The 22,054-nt window shown below is 44.8% G+C and overlaps 2 protein-coding genes across 2 annotated transcripts; one reads left to right on the forward strand and one right to left on the reverse strand.

Annotated features, from left to right (window-relative positions):
* Positions 1 to 2,464: 2,464 nt before the first annotated feature.
* LOC101772666 (putative disease resistance protein At5g47280) lies at positions 2,465 to 6,636 on the forward strand. Its single transcript, XM_012844788.2, has 4 exons — positions 2,465 to 3,489; positions 4,265 to 5,015; positions 5,110 to 5,321; positions 5,670 to 6,636. Exons 1-4 carry the CDS (start codon positions 2,649 to 2,651, stop codon positions 6,500 to 6,502), a joined length of 2,637 nt encoding a protein of 878 aa, XP_012700242.1. The 5' UTR covers positions 2,465 to 2,648; the 3' UTR covers positions 6,503 to 6,636.
* Positions 6,637 to 6,964: 328 nt separating this feature from the next.
* LOC101772001 (serine/threonine-protein kinase SAPK9) lies at positions 6,965 to 9,979 on the reverse strand. Its single transcript, XM_004962967.4, has 9 exons — positions 9,050 to 9,979; positions 8,868 to 8,939; positions 8,623 to 8,724; positions 8,449 to 8,502; positions 8,244 to 8,336; positions 7,995 to 8,087; positions 7,634 to 7,738; positions 7,454 to 7,552; positions 6,965 to 7,365 (listed from the first exon to the last, which is right to left on the reverse strand). The coding sequence occupies exons 1-9, from the start codon at positions 9,266 to 9,268 to the stop codon at positions 7,078 to 7,080; spliced, it is 1,125 nt and encodes a 374-aa protein (XP_004963024.1). The 5' UTR covers positions 9,269 to 9,979; the 3' UTR covers positions 6,965 to 7,077.
* Positions 9,980 to 22,054: the final 12,075 nt, after the last annotated feature.

A 22,054-nucleotide genomic window follows, 5' to 3' on the forward strand; every position in this document is an offset into this window, starting at 1 on the left:
GCGTCATAACTTGATGCGCACTAAGTAATCCTTCCTAAGTGTCCATGCAACTAGAAACTTTTGTAGGTTAAAGAATCCTAACTGTTTGTGTTTGTAACTGCATAATTCTACAGTATTTTGTCCCTTTTATAGTGAAACGTAGGGACAGTTACATGTGCTTGTATGGGGTTCAAGTAGTTGGTATACAGCTTGGTGCGTGCCACATTTATGCCAAAGAAATTCTATCCTACTTATGTTTATTCTTCAGTTCAAGCAAGACTTGTTTGTGTTACTACAATGGGATAATGTCAGGTTAATTACACAATTGTACTTCTTTACTCGATGTGCATCTAGAGAGACACATTTGTTCATCAAACGGAACGCTAGTTCTATGGGTACCCGATAAACCATTGCGAGTGTTCAGTATTTTCGTTGTTTGTACTATCACTCTTATACATCTAACAAAGGGCAAAATGTTGAATGAACTAAAAGCGAAACGGGTGAATTGTAGTGGAAAGGGACTTGTTTGAGTCCCACAAAATATAATAATTGGGGAATGATTGTATTTTTTTTATGGGTTAGTATCAATAAGTGCATGTGCTTGTATTGATGAGAGATCACAAGATGTAGACACAAGGTTTAATTTAGTTGATTAAGTATGCTGGTGATCGATGTGCTGTGTGATGCTCTTAATCCTCTTCTGGAACCACTCTACAAATAAAAATCAGCCTTTTACTCTTTGAGGGAAAAAGACAGTAAAGCAGGGAACCTACAATGGCAGTAAAAATAGAGACATATTTTATAAGTAATATGTTAACATCTTGCGGGAACGTGGAATGACGTCATGATAGAGCAACTTGTTCCATTGGCGAGACTAGCCTGCTCTGCTCATCCATGGAAAAACCAGCAAACTCTCACCAATGGAGGCGTAGTACTGCGGTGTGTACTTTTTTTTAGTTCAAAGACGTTTCCGTAGTTTGTTGAATTTAAACAGAAAAAGAAACGGACAGATTTGAAAAACTCAAGGGGCTCAACATTATTTTTTTTTGGATATGTATCCCATTATAATTGTAGCCCGTGCATGTGAATGAATGGAGGTCTCCACTAGGTACTGTGCTCGATTATTGCTTGGTCAAAGCCCATAGCAAGTTTGTTGTGATGCTCATTATATTCAATTGCTCAGGTGGTTCTGTAGTTGTCGCTCATCTATCCCATGCCTCGATGTCCTGCAATCAAGGCTTGTTGCTCCTCTTAATCTTAACAACAGCGAAGCAAAAAAAAAAAGGGTGTGTGTGGTCACAACAGCTCCATGTTTATTTTCTGGAAATTACACTAATCAGGGAGGTTTGTCATCATCATTTATTAAAAGATGATATGAGGTTTAGAATTATATAAGGCCCCGTTTGGGTCCAAGGAATTGGAATCTATTTAATGGAGTAGGCTAATTTATGTTGGAATGTGGCATTCCACAACTTTCCAAAGTTTAGATATAAGCCTATCTTAAATTCATGGGGTGGGAGATGGAAATTGATTCTATAGATTATGGTTATTAGAATGGAATTCAATTCTTATAGCACGCTCTTAGACTCGCTTCTCTATAGTAGAAGTGCAGCATACAAGTATCTCTCCCATATCACCAACTATAATATACAACTATATTCCACATACAATTATATTAGCTTAATTAATTTGTGTCTAAATTATGATTATTAGGATGGAATTCAATTCCAATGATCCAAACGGGGCCTAAGGGGTTTTGGGCAAGTGGCTAAACTATGGAATGTGGATATTCTAAATTAACTTCACAAAAGAACAAGCCTTAGTAATCAAGCACGAGCTAGCAATTGATGGTGATCGGCCAAACAATGAGCAAAATGGAAAGGCGTAAACTGGGTCTCTCAAATCTATCTCAGCGATTCACTTTGTCCGCTCAACGCTCTGAAAAAGAAACCATCAACCAGTAGACTGACAGAGTAAATCACACGTCCCCGGTACTCTAACTTCACCTACATATATCACTATTAGGTTGACAGAGCAAACCATAAATCTCTATCAATTTTCGACTATCGGTAAACTGAGCGAGACATCAACTTAAGGCGACCATTAGACGTCGATATACATACAAATACAATTCCAAAAGGTGTCGGTCCGATAGATGCGTGTAATTCGGTCGCATAAGAGTGAATTACTTTGCAAAACCTTTGGTACTTTTCCATCATCGACTTGTGCTAGACCCAAATCCACGGCCAAACTCAGGGTCTACTTGCTAAGTGTGGTCTACTGCGGTACTGCCTCGGTGACTCACCACTAACCTCTACCGTGTGCCGCGGCAGTGTACGCGGCAACACGGGCCCACGTCGTCAGTGACAGCGAGCCCCACGGATCCCGAGCTCCCGCCACCGGCGACCCCCTCACCGCGGCGGTTGACCCCAACCGCCGTCCCCCCCTCTCCTATAACTACTCGCTTTCCTTTCCGCTCCCCGCCTCCCCCGAGACCAAACGCGACGCCGCCCCCCTCCTCCCCACCCCGCCGATGGCGACCCCTCACTCACCCAGCTGAACAACTCCACCACGCGCGCGCACGCAAGCAAGCAAGCAGCCGGGGACGAACGCGACGCGACCCCAGCGGACGGAGACAGAGGGAGGAGGAGGAGGAGGAGGAGGCGACCATGGACCGGATGCTGCTGGAGCAGCTCGCCGGGGAGGCGCTGCGGGAGGTGCTGGGCGCGGTGCGTGGCACGCTCTTCTGCCGCTCCACGGCCGAGCGCCTGCGCCGGAGCGTTGAGCCGCTGCTGCCGCTCGTGCAGGGCCTGGGCCCGCACGCCGCCGCCGGGCAGCGCTCGGCGGGGGAGCTCGGCGAGCTCGCCGCCCGGATCCGGGAGGCGCTCGACCTGGCGCGCCGCGCCGCGGCGTCCCCGCGGTGGAACGTGTACCGCGCCGCGCAGCTGGCGCGCCGGATGGAGGCCGCCGACCGGGGCATCGCGCGCTGGCTCGAGCGCCACGCCCCCGCGCACGTCATCGGCAGCGTGCGCAGGCTCCGCGACGAGGCCGACGCGCGGATCGGGCGGCTCGAGCGCCGCGTCGAGGAAATCGCCGCGGCCGCGCACCCGCCGCCGCCCGCGCTCTCCTTCCCCGTCGCGCCGCCGCCGCAGATGCACAAGGGCCTGCCGATGCAGATGCCCATGGACGCGCCGCCGCACAAGGGCGTGCCGATGCCCATGGACGCGACGCTCACCAAGGCCTCCATGGCCGCTATGCCAGTGGACGCGCCGCCCGCCAAAGGCATGGCCATGCCCGCCAAGGCCGGAGTGATGGCCATGGACATGGAGCTCGCCGACGGGCACGAGGACGAGGGGATGGTCGGCGGCGGCCTCAAGGTGGCCAAGGAGAAGGTGAAGGAGATGGTCATGAGCGGCGGCGGCGGCTGGGAGGTGGTCGGGATCTCCGGCATGGGCGGCAGCGGCAAAACCACGCTCGCCATGGAGATCTTCAGGGATCACAAGGTCCGAGGTAAGGAGAACAAGGGCCAAATCTTAACCATCTTTTCCTTAAATTCTTCCAATCTTTTTTTTTTTGCAAAGAAGAAAGATTGCATCTTTTCGTGAATTATTGGGCGCAAAAATTCTGCAAATTTGGGGAACAGCATCTTTGGTGGTTGGTTTGCGTGCCTGTCGTGCCATTTGGTAAAGTTGATGTTGATGCTTTCGTTTTGCTCACACCACTTGCTTGGTCAAAATTGGCGCTTTGACCAGCTAGTGGCAAGAGTACAATTGTGATGGGGTTAGATTGCTTCTGAATTCTCACAACTTTAGCAGATGCTCTTAAATTCTGCTTGGACTTGAGTAACCTTGTCGTGTTCATGGTGATACTTAATCTTAAATCAAGATATGATAGCTGCTTAATAAACTGCTCACCATGTTATCTATTTCACACAGAGTAAAGCCAAACAGTAGGTGCTAGTGTGTTATATTCCAAATTCAGATCCAAGAAAAAAAATCTGGAGCTATGCCAATTTTCAGATCCTCTTTTAGTGCAAGGAATTGGGATGAGTGATGTTGGTCAACCTCTAATATCGCCAAAATTGGCAACCTGTGTTCATACCTCCATCGTCTCTGTATTCAAGATCATAGTAAACTAAAATTCGATTATCACCGTCTTTGAGAAATAACATCTTTTAATCGCTGCTATCGAAAATCGAGATCTCATGCATCCATAAATCTTTATCCCTTTCTGCAAGTTTTTTTTCCCGGTTTGTGATTCTGACATGGTTTCTTTCTATCTATAGCCTACTACAACAACATGATCTTCTTTGAGACGATCTCACAATCTGCGAACCTGGAAACCATCAAGATGAAGCTGTGGGAGCAGATCAGCGGAAACATCGTGCTTGGTGCATACAACCAGATCCCGGAATGGCAGCTCAAGCTAGGGCCGAGGGAAAAAGGACCAGTCCTTGTTATCCTTGACGATGTGTGGTCTCTCTCACAGCTTGAGGATCTCGTCTTCAAGTTCCCTGGGTGCAAGACTCTTGTTGTATCAAGATTTAAGTTCCCCACGTTGGTAAAACAGACATATGAAATGCAGTTGCTTGATGAGGAGGAGGCTTTTTCTGTCTTCTGCCGTGCTGCCTTCGATCAGGAGTGTGTTCCTAAGACTGCTGACAAGAGATTGGTTAAGCAGGTCTCTGCAGAGTGCAGAGGCCTTCCTCTAGCTCTGAAGGTCATTGGTGCATCGTTGCGTGATCAACCTCCTAAGATATGGCTGAGTGCCAAGAACCGGTTGTCGCGAGGGGAGGCTATTTCTGACTCCCATGAGACCAAGCTCCTGGAGAGAATGGCGGCAAGTGTTGAGTGCTTGTCAGAGAAGGTTAGAGATTGTTTCCTTGATCTGGGCTGCTTCCCAGAGGATAAGAAGATCCCTCTTGATGTGTTGATCAACATTTGGATGGAGATTCATGATCTTGATGAACCAGATGCTTTTGCCATCTTGGTTGAGCTTTCAGACAAGAACCTTCTTACTCTTGTCAACGATGCACAGTATGTATCATTTGCCATATAAATGCTTCGAAATATTTAAGAATTGATATTATCTCGAAGAACGGGTTTTAACTCTTTGCTGCTCTTTGTGCAGGAACAAGGCTGGAGATTTGTATAGTAGCTACCATGACTACTCGGTGATGCAACATGATGTGTTGAGAGATCTTGCACTCCACATGAGTGGGCGTGACCCTCTGAATAAACGGAGGCGGTTGGTGATGCCAAGAAGGGAAGAAACTCTTCCAAGGGACTGGCAGAGGAACAAGGACACTCCGTTTGAAGCTCAGATAGTTTCCATTCATACAGGTGCAACATTTGTCCTTTATTGTTCTTTACTTTTCTGAATATTTGTTGCCAACAACTTGTCATCCAACATCTGTAGTGAATTCGTTCTGAATCTTACTGAAATTTGGAAGAACCATCTTAGTAATAAACAAAAGTACACAACATAATGAGACTTTTTGTTTGTCCCATGATTGTTAAGTCTACCAGCAAACTTATCATCATCCCTAAAATTCTATTGTTACACCAGTGTTGCAGGAACATGGTTTTGTAGTTTTGTTCTGAAACATTTCCTTCATAGATTAGTAGTAGTTTCCACATGTGCTCTTCCTTGGGACAGACTGATCTGACCAACTGTTACCAAAACTCCAGGTGAAATGAAAGAGACTGACTGGTTCCAGATGAGCTTCCCCAAGGCCGAAGTGCTCATCCTCAACTTCGCCTCAAGCGTTTACTACCTCCCACCATTCATCGCAACGATGCAGAACCTGAAAGCCTTGGTGCTGATCAACTACGGCACCACCAGCGCAACCCTCGACAACCTATCTGCCTTCTCCATGCTCAGCGGCCTGAGGAGCCTCTGGTTGGAGAAGATCACACTCCCACCGCTGCCAAAGACCACGATCCCGCTGAAGAACCTGCGCAAGATCTCCCTCGTCCTCTGCGAGCTGAACAACAGCCTAAGAGGGTCGACGATGGACCTCTCCATGACCTTCCCCCGCCTGTCCAACCTCACAATTGACCACTGCATAGATCTGAAGGAGCTGCCATCAAGTATCTGCGAGATCATCTCCCTCGAGACCATCTCCATCTCGAACTGTCATGACCTCACCGAGCTTCCATATGAGCTGGGCAAGTTGCATTGCCTGAGCATCCTTCGGGTCTATGCCTGCCCAGCGTTGTGGCGGCTCCCGCCGTCGGTGTGCAGCCTGAAGAGGCTGAAATACCTTGACATATCCCAGTGTATCAACCTGACAGACCTCCCAGAGGAGCTTGGTCACCTGACGAACCTGGAGAAGATCGACATGCGGGAATGCTCGCGCCTAAGGAGCCTCCCAAGGTCGTCGTCCTCCCTGAAGTCCCTCGGCCATGTCGTCTGCGACGAGGAGACAGCGTTGCTGTGGAGGGAGGCTGAGCAGGTAATCCCTGACCTCCGGGTGCAGGTGGCAGAGGAGTGTTACAACCTGGACTGGCTTGTAGACTGATGTCACGTTCTGGGGGCTCTGGGCTTCCAAACTGACCATGTACATATGATGTTTATATGTTGCCCTGTGTAGTGCAGCAAGAGTAATCAATCCACTGGCCAATTTTGACAATGTTCAGTCAGTGTTGATGCTTCGACTCGGTGACAAAGCCTGAACTCGTTCCAAAATAGAAATACATTCCAAGAAAAAAACAGGAAGAGCTTCCTCTTGGCACAAAACAGAGTTACATACAACCTCGATAGACTGCATCTCCAAATTTTTCAGTTTCAGCAAACCAACCGAGACCAAGCAATTGTTCTCAAAATGAACCTGAAAAGGTTTCAGTTTCACATGGTTATATCCGGAGCTAGATTGTTGCACAGCATACACACATACTATACAAAAGATGGAGGTAGCAGCACCAGAATAGGGATCATGGGTCTGAAGCAGTAATTGCGACAAAACCGACCACTGGGCCATGGGTTAAGGACAAATCACTTCTTAAGCTCGAGCTGATCTAGAGGATCCGCAACTCGACAGATTGATTTACAGAAAGGAAGGCCGCAAATACGGTTGCCATGCAATCATGGACATGATTACAGGGCCAAAATTAGCTCCCCACTGCTCCCAGTATCGGTGTCGGTGTCCATGTCTGAGTCTGAATCCTCAGTGTCTTCGTCCATGTCAAGGCCTTCAGGCAACTGGGCAGTTAGGCGGGTTGGAGCAGGTGGTATGGTTGCCTCTGCCAGTATCTGCATGATCTCGTTCATGTTCTGCATCGGCTGGTCCGGCTCCTCATAGTCCATTGTGCCATCAATCATTATGTCAATAGGGAGGTTAATCACGAACCAAGGATGGCTTATTATCTGAGCCATGGTGATCCTCTGCAAAGACCATGTATCTCACATCTGATTAATCAAATGACACAGCAAGAAAGAAAGAAAGAAAAGAACAGAGTATTTGATAACTCACATGGTCTGGATTGACAACAAAGATCCTTGATAAAAGGTCTCGGCATTCTGGAGATACATGGACATAGTCGGGAATCGCATACTGAGCCCCCATTATTTTCTGCAAATTGACATAAGCATTAAGCTGTCTGGATATAACTGCAGCCAGTGGAACTACCAAGTTTGGCAAAAAAAAAAATACCTGAACTGTCTTTCTGAAATTCTTAGGATCTTCTGGATCCTCAAAAGGATACCCGCCAACCAACATCACATAGAGGGTCACCCCACATGACCACACATCCGCAATCTCCATTCAATGACAGATTGTTAGCAATTGAGCATTCGCGCAAGTGCACTGTATAAAGAGTTACTCCACAAGAACAGACACTACTTTTTTTTTTAAGCAAAGACCAGATACTATTCATGCCATCACAAGACCAATAACAACTTTACAGCACAGAGATAACTCCTATTGTCAAGCAAATGGCATAATTGGCAGAGGCTGGTAGTAGTAGCAGCGTATATCGGAGAGCAACTGAAAGGACCAAAGGGATGGACAGTACCTTGCCATTGTATTCTTTCTTCATTAAAAGTTCAGGAGCAATGTATGCTGGAGTTCCCACAGTGGACTTTGGTTGTGAATGCAGAAGAGCTGACTGTAAAAATGAGAGAACATGACAGTAATCAGGTAAACTGAACAGCATTCAACACAAGTATCTTTTTTGACAATCAACAAACCAGTACAGTACAGTAATAATCATATTATGTTGTATGTTGTATATCCAGTATAGTAAACTGGGCGCAAGTAATACCTTGGAATAACCAAAGTCACATATCTTGAGCCGAGGCGCCGTGCTTCCATCCAGCAGAGTGTTCTCGAGCTTTAAATCGCGGTGGCATATTTGCTTGACAACACCCAAAATCATGCAAATCGGACAATTTTAGCCATATACAAAAACAATTGAAACAGAGGGAAAAGAGGGAGATGGAATAGTAATTCTGGGAGAAAAGGATTACCATGGAGTGGCAGTAGCTAACCCCAGAAATCAGCTGCTGGAAGAAGAACCGAGCCTGAACATGCACAAGAAGTCAGACTGTCAGAGTCAGCCATCGATCACTACAGGAACATGCAACAGTTGACGCAGCAAACTTTATCAGGCGATATCGATCAGATAAGAATTAAGGAGAGACCTCATTCTCGCTGAAGCGACCGGCATTGCTGATGCGCGTGAAGAGCTCCCCGCCGGAGGCGTACTCCATGACGATGGCGAGGTGGGTCGGCGTCAGGATGACCTGGAGAATCGCAAATTCGCAAGCAGAGAAGCAAAAGAGTTAACTTTTTTTTTCACACACATCGTTCAGCGTCACACATCGGACTGAAGAACAGACTACAGAGGCAGCAATCGCCGCGGCGTGACGCCATCACCCTCACTGACCTCCTTGAAGCGGATGATGGGGTGGCGCAGCGACCGGTGGTTGATGATCTCCCGCTGCACGTTATCGTCAATCTGCAAAAACACGTGCGTGACACGCATGGATGGATGAACACGCAGCTCGCCGTACGGAAGAGGAAGAAGGCGGCGGCTTTGCCAGTGCCTAGTAGCAGCAGTAGCAGTACCTTGTCGCCGCGCTCGATGTACTTGACGGCGACGAGGGCGTCGGTGGCGCGGCAGCGCATGAGTCGCGCGACGCCGAAGTTGCCGGACCCGATGTCCCGCACGTGCTCGTACCGGTCGCCGTCGTGCATTATCGGTATATCCGTCGGCGGCGGCGGCGCCGCCCCCGTCTTTCCGGCCGGCGCCACCGCTCCCGCTGCTGCCGCCGCCGCCGTGTCCATCCTCCCCCTTCCCCTGCTACCTTCTCCAGCTCTCCTCTTCCCACTGATCCAACCGCCTTCTTCCTTCCTCTGCTTCCTCCCTCGCTCTCGCTTGTTTCTTCTTCTTTTTTCTGCTCTTTTTTTAAGCTTTTAGACGCCGGGCCCACACCCACCCACTACACTTCCCACTGAACTGTAGGTCCCGCTAGGAACCGGACCCACACGTCATTGGGGTACTCCGAAATAACCCAATTCGAGGGCGGCGTTCGGACAAGCTGGATGCGTGCCCCACCGGAAAACCGCAGCAGCAACTGCGACGCGGGCCCGGGGGCGGGGGAGGCGGTGGGGCCCAAAAGCGCGGTGTCGGGTCAAACCGGCGTCCTGGCTGCAGGCGGTCTGGGCATCTGGGGCGGTTGGATGGAAATCGGACGGCGGCGGAGGGTTGACTCGCCTGCGTGTGCCACCGCCTCGGACGGCGTCCGGGGGATTTCAACAGTTGCCGTAACGGTCAGCCTACGGGTATGTCGTTTTTGTATAAGGTTTGGTTATAGCCCACCGCCGTACTATCCCTTTTGGAAAAATTTTGGCATAATTGAACCAGGGTTGGAAGTTGGCTTGCCACCGTTAAACCATGGCGAAATAGCTTGAAGTTGTTCCTTTTATACATTGGTACTACTTACTTTGTGTAGTAATGGCACGATTTCTAGCTCCTACGGGAATATCATGAGCGAACATTATTGCATCGACGATGGATTCCGTGTGCTATCCAAACTCTTTAGCTGGAGTGCACATCAGCCAAGACGTTGCCTCTTTGGATTGACAAGCGTCGTCGTGGTTTGCTTCGGTGTCATGCGTAGAATATGGCTCAAACAAAAACGGATGGACGTGGCATTAAACTAGGAATCGCAAACTGCGTATGCACCCGCCCATTCTAGCAAGTTGACTATAGATGATCACGACAAACAAGGTAGTGTCATAATGGCAAAAGGCCCCCGATTTGGGATGACAACTGTTCGGTACTATAGCTTTTATGTGTTAATTATGTCATGTAAATTGCACCAATGATCATTGCGTAATTGCATTGCATATTGCATGGATAGCTGCAAGTAAATTTATAGAGGAGAGGAAATAGCGTGATTGAGCCATATTGCACTGAGCACCGCGTGAGTGAGCATCGATTTCGTGTGCTATCCAAACTCTTTAGGTGGAGTGCACCTCAGTGCCGTGAGGTTGCCTCTTTGGATTGACAAGCGTCGTCATGGTTTGCTTTTCGTGTCATGAGTAGAATTAGGCTCAAACGAAAGCCAAATGGACGTGGTGCTAACGCAGGCATCACAAACTACATATGCGCCCACCGCTTCTAGCAAGTTGACTATAGATTATCTCAACAAACAAGGTAGTGTCACTATGGCTAGAAGCTGCCGATTAGGGATGACAAGTATTTGGTACTATAGCTTTTGTGTGTTAATTACGTGATTGATCCTAGAAGTAAAGTCAATAAATGATATGGAATGTTGTTTATATCATGTAAATTTCACCAATGATCGAGCGAGAAAACCTTATTGCATAATTGCATCAAATGATCATATTGCATGAGTAGCTACAAAGTAAATTCACATAGGAGAGGATACATCGTGGTTGAACCATATTGCACCGAGGACCACAAGATATAACATTATCGCACCAACAATAGATTCCATGTGCTATCCAATCTCTTGGTTGGAGTGTACATCAGTGCTGAGAGGTTGCTTCTTTGAATCGACAACCATCATCATAGTTTTCTTTCAATGTCATGCATAGAATATGGCTCAAACAAAAGCCAAATGGATGTGTCACTAACGCATACATTGCAAACTACACATGTGTCTGCTGCTTCTAGCAAGTTGACTATAAATGATCTCGACAAATAAGCTAGTATCACTATGGCAGTATGGCTAGAAGCCACTGTTAAGGATGAGAACTGTTATGGTACAATAGCTTTTTGTTAATCATGCAATTGATCTTATAAGTAAATTCATAAATGATGTTGGATGTTTCTTCTGCTAGTAAATTGCCGCCAGCGATAGCGCGAGCAAACCTTATTGCGGTATTGCGCCGATGATCATATTGCAAGAATAGTTGCAAGTAAATTCATTGAATGGGAGGAAACAACATGAGTGAAAATCGATTCCATATGCTATCCAAACTCTTGGCTGGAGTGTACATTAGTGCATGATGTTGCCTCTTTGGGTCGACAAGCATCATCGTAGTTTACTTTGTGCATAATTAATCAAAAATCTTCATACTTTTTACAAAACTGCTAAATGAAATAGCCTTCAATAGCCTTTAGAGAATGCCGCTACTAAATAGCTTAACCCGCTATTTAAAGTCTTGCATGCCAATCACGTGACTTATCCTAGAAGTAAAGCTATAAACAACATGGCACATTGCTTTTTATCACATGAATTGAGCCGATGATCGGTCTATGTGCTATCCAACCTTATAGATAGAGTGGATGTTAGTGCCTGGAGGTTTCATCTTTGCAATGACAATGAGTGCACGTTAGTGCCTAGAGGTTGCCTCTTTGGAGTAAGAACCAGTGTCACCACATATTGTTTTGGTGCCATGCATATAGCGTTCCTCGAACAAATAAAAAGCCAAATAAAGGTGGCTCTACCATGGTCATCCGAAAATACACAAGAAACCACCCTTGTTAGATAAGTATAGATAATCTCGAGAGCATGGCTAGTGTCACTATGGGTAGATAATGTCAATTTAAGAAGATAACTATAAGTTTATCACTTCTGCGTGGCAATCACACAACTGACCTAGAAGTAAAGCTATAAATGAAATGGGATGTTGCTTTTGTTCATGTGAATTTCATTGGAAAACACCCAAGAGAACCGCATTGCATTGATGACTATTCTATATATATATGTTGCCCAGCCTAGAGATTTGAGCATTTTGCAGGCCGAGCTGAAAAACCCCCGGTTCATTTCGGGGTAAAAATTTGTGACCACAACCATCCCATTAGCATTGTCGAGCTGATTTTTGTGCCAGGATCAGACTTTCTATTCTTTTTTAGTAGAAAAATAAATAAAATAAATTGTATGAGCGAGCTCAGGCCGTCCCGATTTTTTTTAGTCTGGTTTTCACGGACAAAGCCTAGCTCTATAGCATGTGCAGATGGGCAAAACCCAATGGACTCAAGCTAGGCGCACGGGCTGAGCCGGACCGGTTAAAATGTTCAGGTCTACCTTATAGTATGAGTGGATATAAGTTCCTAGAGGGGTTTCCTATTTGTCCTCAATATTAGCATGGAAATGACATAATTATCAATTATCATACCTAATAATTAATAAGACCATATCCACATACAAATTATGTTGTGTTTTCATAGGAAAACGGCCCAATTTGGAGCAGATATATTCAAGTCCCAATACCAATGTCCAACATAGAAGAAACGAGGTTGAAACTGACCACAAATGATGAGGTTGAGTCGACCGGCCCAAAGGAGCGCACAGCCGAACACGTCCAGATTCGATGAACGATCACTTCAGAAGACTTGGATGATTTCGTAAGAGAATCTCGGGATCACGTGAAGCAAGCTGGTGATTTGGAAGGTGGTCAAACATTCATGTCCGAAGGATTTCAATGACCTGGACCCACATGCAAGTGACTAGGACCTTCTAAAAGAAAAAAATAAAGTGGATTGCATATATTTATTTAGTTCAAACTATGGATAAAAAAATTCATCTAAATGATCATGATGTACCTGCAGTTTCAGTTCCAGCTCCGAGATATATGCTTGATCTCTCATTTGAAGACTAAAATAAAGTGGTTTAAATACCTGTATTTAGTCTAAATTATGGATAAAATGATTCATCAAAATGCTCTTGATGTACCAATAGTTCCAATTTCAGGAATTTTTAGAGCTACCAATAACTAGTTCTAAGCAAGTGATCCAAAAAAATTCTGAAACCGAGGGCTGCTGAAAGTGATCAAAAAATTTTGTGAACCCTCTCCCTCATCTTATGGTATGGGCTGAACTATTATCCTCCTATCTGATATTGGGCCTAAGTGGCAGGCCTGCAAACGCTGAATGCAGTCCGATTTTTTTTTTCGTAAGAGACTCTTGAGTATTCTGACAAGTGACAAACTGACAATGCTGATGCTTCTTACTCCTACTATCATCTTCTAGTTTCATTTTTCTAATCTCTGAAAAACTAAAAATCTCAAGGGTCACCTACCAAGCACTATTATGAACTGATCACAGAAGCTTCATTCAAAACATGGATCGAAAAAAGGTGTCGTATGGTCATGTGCAAGTTTAAAAAAAAAACAAGAACTCATATGCTCCATTTGGATTGCACGATATTTTTTCCAACAAACGTCCACTGATCCCTTCTGAGACATGCTTGATCATTCATAAGAACAGGGAAGGAGCGTGTCTCTACTGGGACTGGGATGGAATTGGTTGGGACGTGCGACCTGGTTCGATTCCATGCGTGGATTTGTTAGGTGCAGAAGCATCGGTAGTGCCGTCCAATGTGGAGGTCAGATGATCTCCACCGGATCCGATCGTACCATCTCCTTTCTCTTCGCCGGGGGAGCTATCGTTTTCCTCGTAAAGGAAACGAGAATGGAACTTCACGAGATTCCTCACCATGCTTTGCTCGCTCCACACAAGGAAAGAGAGTGGGTGCACTAGCCTTTTCTTTGCAGCAGAGAGATGGTCGTACTGGCTACTACCTCTTGACTCCGCTACTCGTGGAATCTGAAATGTTGTCGTGCAACTTGCGACGCGCAATGCCAATGGATACCCGAGATCCAAAACCCGATGAGGTTTTACTCTACTAGGATACATGCGTATCAACTTCCTGGGGTTTTTAAGGGGAAAAAACAAGATTCATCGGGTTTGCGGACGTGGGTGGTGGGTCGGTAGACCTGAGCATTTTGAGCTGGGCCCAGCCTGCGGGCCCGGCTCGAGCCCGGTGGGTTTTGTCCCACCCACGCTACCTGCCGGGCTGGGCATGGTCAGCGACAACCAAGCTCGAAAAAATCGAGCTGGCCCAAGCCCGAAAAAATCGAGCTGGCCCAAGCCCGTCCAAACAATTAATTTCATTTAATTTTTAACAAAAAAATAACAGGAAGTCCAAACCCGGCTTGGGCCCAGCCTGAAAACTCGGCCCGACGATGCCCATGGGACTTTTGTGGGTACAATTTTTCAGTCGAAATGAACTGGACTTTTTCCAGCCCCCTAAATCTAAGGATATAGTACTCTAACCCCTAAATCGGCAGATTTTTAAAACCCAATCCAACCTAATGCATACCATTTTACGAACTTATAACAAACCCAATCCAACCAGTAGAACTATGGATTTTATGCAGTGAACTATAAACTTTTACATATGTTGTATTTTTGTGAGAGCTTGTTTGTTGTTGTCGGGTACGGGTGACTCGTGGGTACCCGTTAACCCACAGGTACAGGTTTGAGCAAAAAATTTTATGTGTCATGGAAAAGGATTTTTTTTAACGGGTTTAGATATTTTTCAGGGCACAAGTTTGGATGGTAAAACTCAGCGGGTTTATGCTTGAGACCTCTGTACAGAGAGGGAGTAATATAACCATATAGGAATGTAGCTAGGTACTAGTTTATCAGGACCTAACCTGCGAGATTCTCTCCGATTTCTGAAGGTGACAAGAGCTCTTGTGCGTGTTGGCAACGGCGAGAGATTATTTTCTTCATTCCTCATCCCTCGTCAGACTCCACAAACTGTAAAGCCTACAGTCTCTGGACAGAGAGGGAGTGCACTACAGAGAGAGAGCAGAGTAGCACTGTAGCAGCCTAGCGGGTCAATCTGAAATCTGAATTCCTGCTTCTGGTTCTCCTCTGAATTTCACGTACTGATCCAAAACCTTGCACCACACACACACAGGCACACGGTCCCTCTAGTCACAAAAGACGTATCTTCCACAAAAAAAAAAAGTCAAAAAGACGTCTGGTCCATGCCCATCAACGTTGGCGGCTAGAATATTCTCCTCAACCACTGAATTGCAAAAGCAGGAAACGCAACAAGACTTGTTTCTCTGAATGTTGTTGTCTCTTGCCCTAAGCCCCCAACATGCCAACTGCTTCCATTCAAATGCAGTCTGATTGAAAGATGCAAAACTGTGCGCAAACATGGTCCGGATTCAGCAGAAACACTTGAGGTTCACTTGAAACTGTTATGAAGAAGGATACAGTGAAGTTTCAGCTGAAATTTGAAGCACTGCATGCAGATTTATGTACATCAGCATTCAGCAGCATCTCCTTCGCCTTTTGGGAAATTTCGGTGCATTTTGCTGCTCGCCTGCCTTGTAATATTCCCAAGCCATTTTTTGTCGGGGGCACTGACGTGTTACATTCCTGCGTTCTTTCCGCTTGAGGCCAAAGTGGGTGGGGCCCCCTATGCGGCGAATCGATGCCTCTGTCTCACTGACAGCTGGCCACGTCAGCTTGCTGGAGGGAGCCCGACACCGGCCGGCAACGTGCCACTCCCGCCCCCGGGGATTCCGATTCTCTCCTCTGGCCCCTGCCCGCCCTTTCATTCTCCTCTCCTTTTTTCAGGGGAACAATACAAATTTCTCAGTCCTTGAGAATCTTCCATGGAACCATGATTTTTGGCACTTTAGTCAAATGATTTTTGGTTAGCACAATCAGCTTTCTTTGTTTTTTTCCTTGCTTTTTCCAGAACAGCACATTTCCACATGAGCTGTGGGTTTTGATTGAAAATCACGCAAAAAAAATTAAAGTACAGCTCAAAATTGACAAGTGTCGTAATCCATGGAATCTTTTCCTGAATTTTTCTCTTATTCATATTTAGCTCGCTGTGCGGTGACCTAAAATCATCAGCAAAAGCTTCTAGTCTCTCATGGTCCGGTCCAACCACTACAACTTTGCTTTTGAGCAGTTGGTTGGCAATGGTTGATCCCCTGTTTCTTTAAGACCCTGCTTGCCAATTGTGCCAACTTCTAACAAAAGAGGAGATGGACTTGGGCATCAACTCCACGCTAAGTCTGCACTGTACAATCAGCTGGTGCCCTGTCACAATCTTGTGAGAATCTTGAGTAGTGAGTGCCCCATGGCAACACCCTCACACAGAAAAAGGAGAATGAATATTTGGACTGCATGCATCTGACCTGATCTCCAAGCTTTCATGGCCCAACCAAAGGGAGGAGATTATTAGGATCTGATCTTACCTCACTACTCCCCATTATAAAATCTGCCGGGGTTAAGATAGGATAAGATAAGATACTAATCCCTTGCATAATGCAATGAGAGAGAGAGAGAATCTAAAGAGAGAGGGAGAGTACAAGATGAACAAGTCTTCGGAGTAATCTCCGGGGATCTCAAAGATTCTTCCGTCCCTTCAAATTGGTCCAGAAATATTTTTTTTCTCCTTGATGTTTCTCATGTGAAGATGAGAGAGAGATTGCAACCAAGTCAAGATTTGGCTCTTGGGACCTCTGAGGGGGCAATTGGCCAATCAGTTTCATGGTCCCTTGCTTCCAGCTTTTAAGGGGGTGTTTGGATCCTGGAGCTAAAGTTTAGTCCATATCACATCAGATATTCGGATGCTAATTAGGAGGACTAAACCTTAGCTAGTTACAAAACTAATTGCAGAACCCCTAGGCTAAATCGCGAGGTGAATCTATTAAGCCTAATTAATTCACCATTAGCGAATGTTTACTGTAGCACCATATTATCAAATCATGAACTAATTAGGTTTAATAAATTCGTCTTGCGATTTAGCCTAGGGGTTGTGAAATTGGTTTTGTAATTAGCCTATATTTAATACTTCTAATTAGTATCCAAACATTCGAGTGACAGGAGCTAAAGTTTAGTTGGGATCCAAACACCCCCTAACTATGTGTTGTTTGGACTTTGAATGTCTCCTTTTGGACCCTGGTCCTTGGCATCAACTTTTAAAAGAACCAGTAGGAGTATGAAAATGTTTTATTCATGGAAGTTTTTGGTGCAAGTTTATCTTTCAGAGCTAACAGAATTAGTTATCTACAACACCAGCTAAGGACCAAGACCCACTTTGTTTTAGTGAGAAAAGGTGCCTCTTTTTTCAAACACATGTGCCCCTGGCAGATTCATTCCAGAGGTTATAAAATATGGCCAGGAGACAGGCCTGCAATTCTAGGAGTGATGGCAAGAGATAAGATGGCCAGGCATGCAGGACAGCTTTAGGGGGGCAGCAAAAGGCAACCTTGAAATCTGGTTCTCTCAAGTTTGCAGCAACCCAACCCAGCACCACGAAAGGAGAGGAGAGATGACCGATAGGTAATCTAGTGGCCTAGGGCGGCAACCCACCATTGATCTTTGGAGATACGATAAGGATATCGATAGCTGCAGGCCGTATGTACGGTTTGTGATAACCTAGTACAGTGATATTTCATTTCTTTTTGTTGTATATCGTAGTACAGTATAGTATGCAATTTTTTGATTTTCTTTTCAAGCATCACCAAGTTATCATTTTTGCAAATGGTTGCTTCCTAAGTCTTCAAAGTTTGGTCACGATGGCCGAATTAGGCATGCATATGGTTCGCTGCTCAACACTTTACCATAAGCTTATGACCCTATCAAAAACCACCGTCTTAGTTGGAGCGTGCTCGAATCCTACCTGATGTTTTCGGGACAGCTAGCCTAGACATCGAACGGGACAAACGCTCGATTTCGCCTCCTCTTCTTCTTTTGCGTGTTCACGAAAGACAACAAATAATAATGAGATGTTTTCTTTCTAGAGGATTACAAAAGACAGCAACAATCCCACAGCAAAGTGGCAAGTGCCCACTCATTCCATCAGCTGCTTTGTTCCCAAGGAAACCCTCATCTCCCTGGCCTTATCACCATCACCAGCAACAGTAGCAGCAATGGTTTCACTGTGGCAGTGCGCAGACCACGGCATCTCTAAGCCGGTGAGCCCCTGACCCCCTTTCTACCAAAAGCCACGGTTCATGAAAAGGGCGGCAGCATCTAGTTGGTGCGGGGCATCAGCAATGGCATCCACCACTTATCCACTCTTCTTTTGCATGATTCCATGGTTCATCATCCATTCGCAAGGGGACCACGGGATGAGGAGACTCGCAGCGGTCCTCCACAGTCTCGCGAGAGCCGTCCGATTGGGAATCAATGCACAAAAGAGAAGGCTAACAGAAAATCCGTTTCATATATAAAAAGGTTGCGAGGTTCTCATTCTATTCATCTCTATTTTAGTTTTAAAAATTAAATTACAGTTGCACCGTTGCTCAAGCTAGTTTTCAGTTTAGTCAATAGACCATACGTAACGTCTAAAACTGTAGTAGGGGCTACAATGAGGTCGTGGAAAATTATCACTGTGTGTAGCTGGGACAGTATTGTCTTCGTGTTACCCATGCAAATACTAGTTTTCTGGTAATATGCTATCTAATTGGTTGGTAAATGTGTTGAAAAGAGACTATTGCTGCCATAGTCACGCATGCCTACTTTTTAATATTTTTTTGGTACCACTGCAAGTTTCATGTGACCAATAGTTTTAACAAAAACCACTTTGGGAGTGTGAATTTATAAAGACTGTTTATATTTGAGTAATGGATAAAAGCCCTAATGAGATGGTAGGACCACTATTTGTAAAATGTACAGTGATCATTTTTATATGACACGCACTTCTATACAGAAATTTAGTGAAATAGCCAATGGTGCTAAGTCTTTGGCGTCTGAACACCCAACAAGGAATCAACAATGACAGCTAGCATGGTCGTTCATAAAATTTTATTGTGCTTTAGGTTATGTTGTTGGGATGTCCAAGTATTTAAAGAGCACTTACAACCAGAAAGCATCCCATTAATTAATCATTTCATTGTTATTATGGGCACGGTACCACCTATTCTACGTCATTAAAAGGAAGTAGTCGATTTTATTATCATAGCAAAGAAAGTTATATTATCTTTTTTTTTCAAGAATACAAAAAATATCAAAGAATATAACACAGGGAGAGAAAAAACCATGGTAATATTCTCGTTCAACAAAGTTTATAGATTCGTGTGTACGGCAAGATACACTCCTTGGAGCAAGAGCAAAGAATCCAAGGAGAATACATGCATGTGCCCAGTTGGGCACAAAAAAAAAATGCATGCGAACACGATGGCTATTACCCTACACGGTCTCTTGACCTTTCGAGGACCCATGCATCTCTCGATATGCCATCCTTGCGTCCAAAGGCAGGCATGTGTGGGGCACCTCAGAATCTCCTCAGATCCAAGGCTAATCATAGCATTCCAAACGGGTGCTGCAGCTTTGCTTTGCTTTTGGGTTAGGTTTGGTCTTTGGTATGCCGTTCTTCCCTGGAACCAAAAGGCCCGTTCAAAAAAGTAGGCATAAATTACACATGCAAATTTGACCTACTTAGTAGTTTGTGGACTGAGTGTAGCTATGAGCTAGATATATAGCAATAGTCAAAAGTAAGTTCCTGAACATATGAAGTGCAAAACCTTTTTTAAATATGAAGAACCAAAACATATCTCATGTCTCGTTAAATTTTAATTATCCATTTATCACCGGATCATCGTGACGAACAAGGACAGGGAAAAGGACAGGGAAAAGGGAAAAGAAAGGATACCTCCCAAACGGGGAGGCCATGCAAGAAACAAAAATATAAACAGCCAATGATATAGGGTTTTTGCAATTGTGATATGATGGTATATATTGTATCATGGGAGGATCAGGGATGGATTCCACAAATCAAGTGGGGCTACCTTAAAATATTCTTGGACCTTTTTTTGTACCGGCAAATGGATGTTTCCAGCAATGTCTTTAGCTTTGAATTTGTATTGTGGTTGGGGAATAACGGGAGCATTGTTCTCGTCCTCTTTTCTAATGATAGTGAGGGTATTAGGTACTTTGCACAAATGGGGAAAATGGAATACAATATGACACTCTAACTTGTGCTTGTGGAGTTCAACCCATATGGAATGAGGGCACACAATAAATGACAAGGACCCTTGTGAACGTAGGGATGGTGAAAAGCAATAGGTTCTATTCAGGGTTAGAAACTGATGGTATTTTCACACTTTGCTTTAATTTGTTTCCTTTTTGCACTATTGATGTCTGCCAAAATTAACTTCTACATGAAACATCTATTGACTAAAATAATTTGTAGAAAAAATACAAGTTGCAGCACAAAGATTAGGTCCCAATAAGCTGGAAATCGAATTGATACTCACAAATCATCACCAGCTAATTTTTTTTAGAAAAAAATCAAGCTCTAAGCATTAGAATCTTTCGAGCGGTTCATCTTCCAACCCTCTCTGCATGACAGGGGGAGAATCTTTGTAGCTTGGGCAATGTGACGTTGGCTTGTCGTGTTGCCCCTTTGAGAGGAGAATCTCTCCGTCTCTCCTTGCCGTGTCCTTTCAGCAACGGCGAAAACAAAATCCCATGGAGATCTCATCTGACCCGCACCACTATGGCCCACGAGTACATGGAATCCTTATCCCTTTGCCAATAATTCCTCCGCACCGCAGCCCTGCCCCCTTCAGATGGAATCTTTTCATTAGATGCCTGAGGCACTGCCACATGGATGAAACCCATTGGTTGGGAGGAGGAACTATCTTGTGTTAAATCCAGGAGGACAGTATTTTTACTTGGCAATTTTACATGGAATGGATCCATCTCTGCACACTGACTTTGACTTCACTATCATGTCTAGTGATGGACAAAATGATTGCACCTTGTTGATTAGTAGTACTGCATGAGTACTTTGCAAGAGTAATTCAACATTAACTGCTATTAACTTTTTTCGCAGAGTACTTGATGTTATGTGATTATAGCTTTTTTTTTTACCAAGGCCGTACAGCCCTTCTCATCATATTTGACAGAGTCTGATGTTTGAATTGCATTAGCTTTGTTGAAGATGGTAGGAGAGGAAAGCTCTCACTTTCATGGCATGATGACATGAAGCTATCCCTAATCTATCCTGTACCATTTTGACGCATACTTGTGCATAGAGAATGTAGCAATCAGTCCTTTAATTTGTTTGAGAACAAAATGGATTGATAATTTCAAGCTGAAGGAACTACCATATGTCAGGATATACCTAACAAGACCGATAACACGAGTTTAGCAGTTTAAGCTAGAGCCTAAACTTGCTAGAAAAATCCCGGAGTTATAGAAGAGCTGCGTCAGTGTACAGAAATAGGGCATGATGTTTAATTAGAAATTAGAACCTAGCTAGGAATTCAGTACGAAACAATTTCGTATCCCAGTTAAAACCACGAAAGATTCTTGCATGTTTTCAAAAGGGTTCTGGTTTGTTTGTCGAGTGGAAAAGGGGAGTGAAACAATAGAAAGGCATGGCAAGTGCAAATCATAAAACATTCTCATCCTAAGATTAATTAGAATGTGGTCTCTTCTCACATTTGACCTCAGACTCATCCTCATTTAATACTTCCGACGCTGACGTGCTCCCTTTTCTCGATAAGCTTCGGTGCCGATCAACATTCCAAGCGTGAGGCGTGAAATTGTTAACAACATCAAAAGTCTTAGCACACTTCTATGGAAAGTTCGTGAATCCCAGTCGGATTAATTAGAACTAGATAGCACAGTTGAGTAGGATAATACGCAATTAAGATCCACATCTTCAAAACCGAAAAAAAAAACCCCATCTCTCTTGCAACAGATAAGGTGGTAGTATAATCCATCAACTTTTCTGCAGCACGAAGATAATTCTACAGGGATTTTAAGTGAATGTCTAAGATGCTGGCAATTTGTTCCTGAAAGAAAATGCTGTTGGCAAAATTAGG

Source organism: Setaria italica, chromosome III (assembly GCF_000263155.2).
Source record: "Setaria italica strain Yugu1 chromosome III, Setaria_italica_v2.0, whole genome shotgun sequence".
Classification (NCBI taxonomy): Eukaryota; Viridiplantae; Streptophyta; class Magnoliopsida; order Poales; family Poaceae; genus Setaria; species Setaria italica.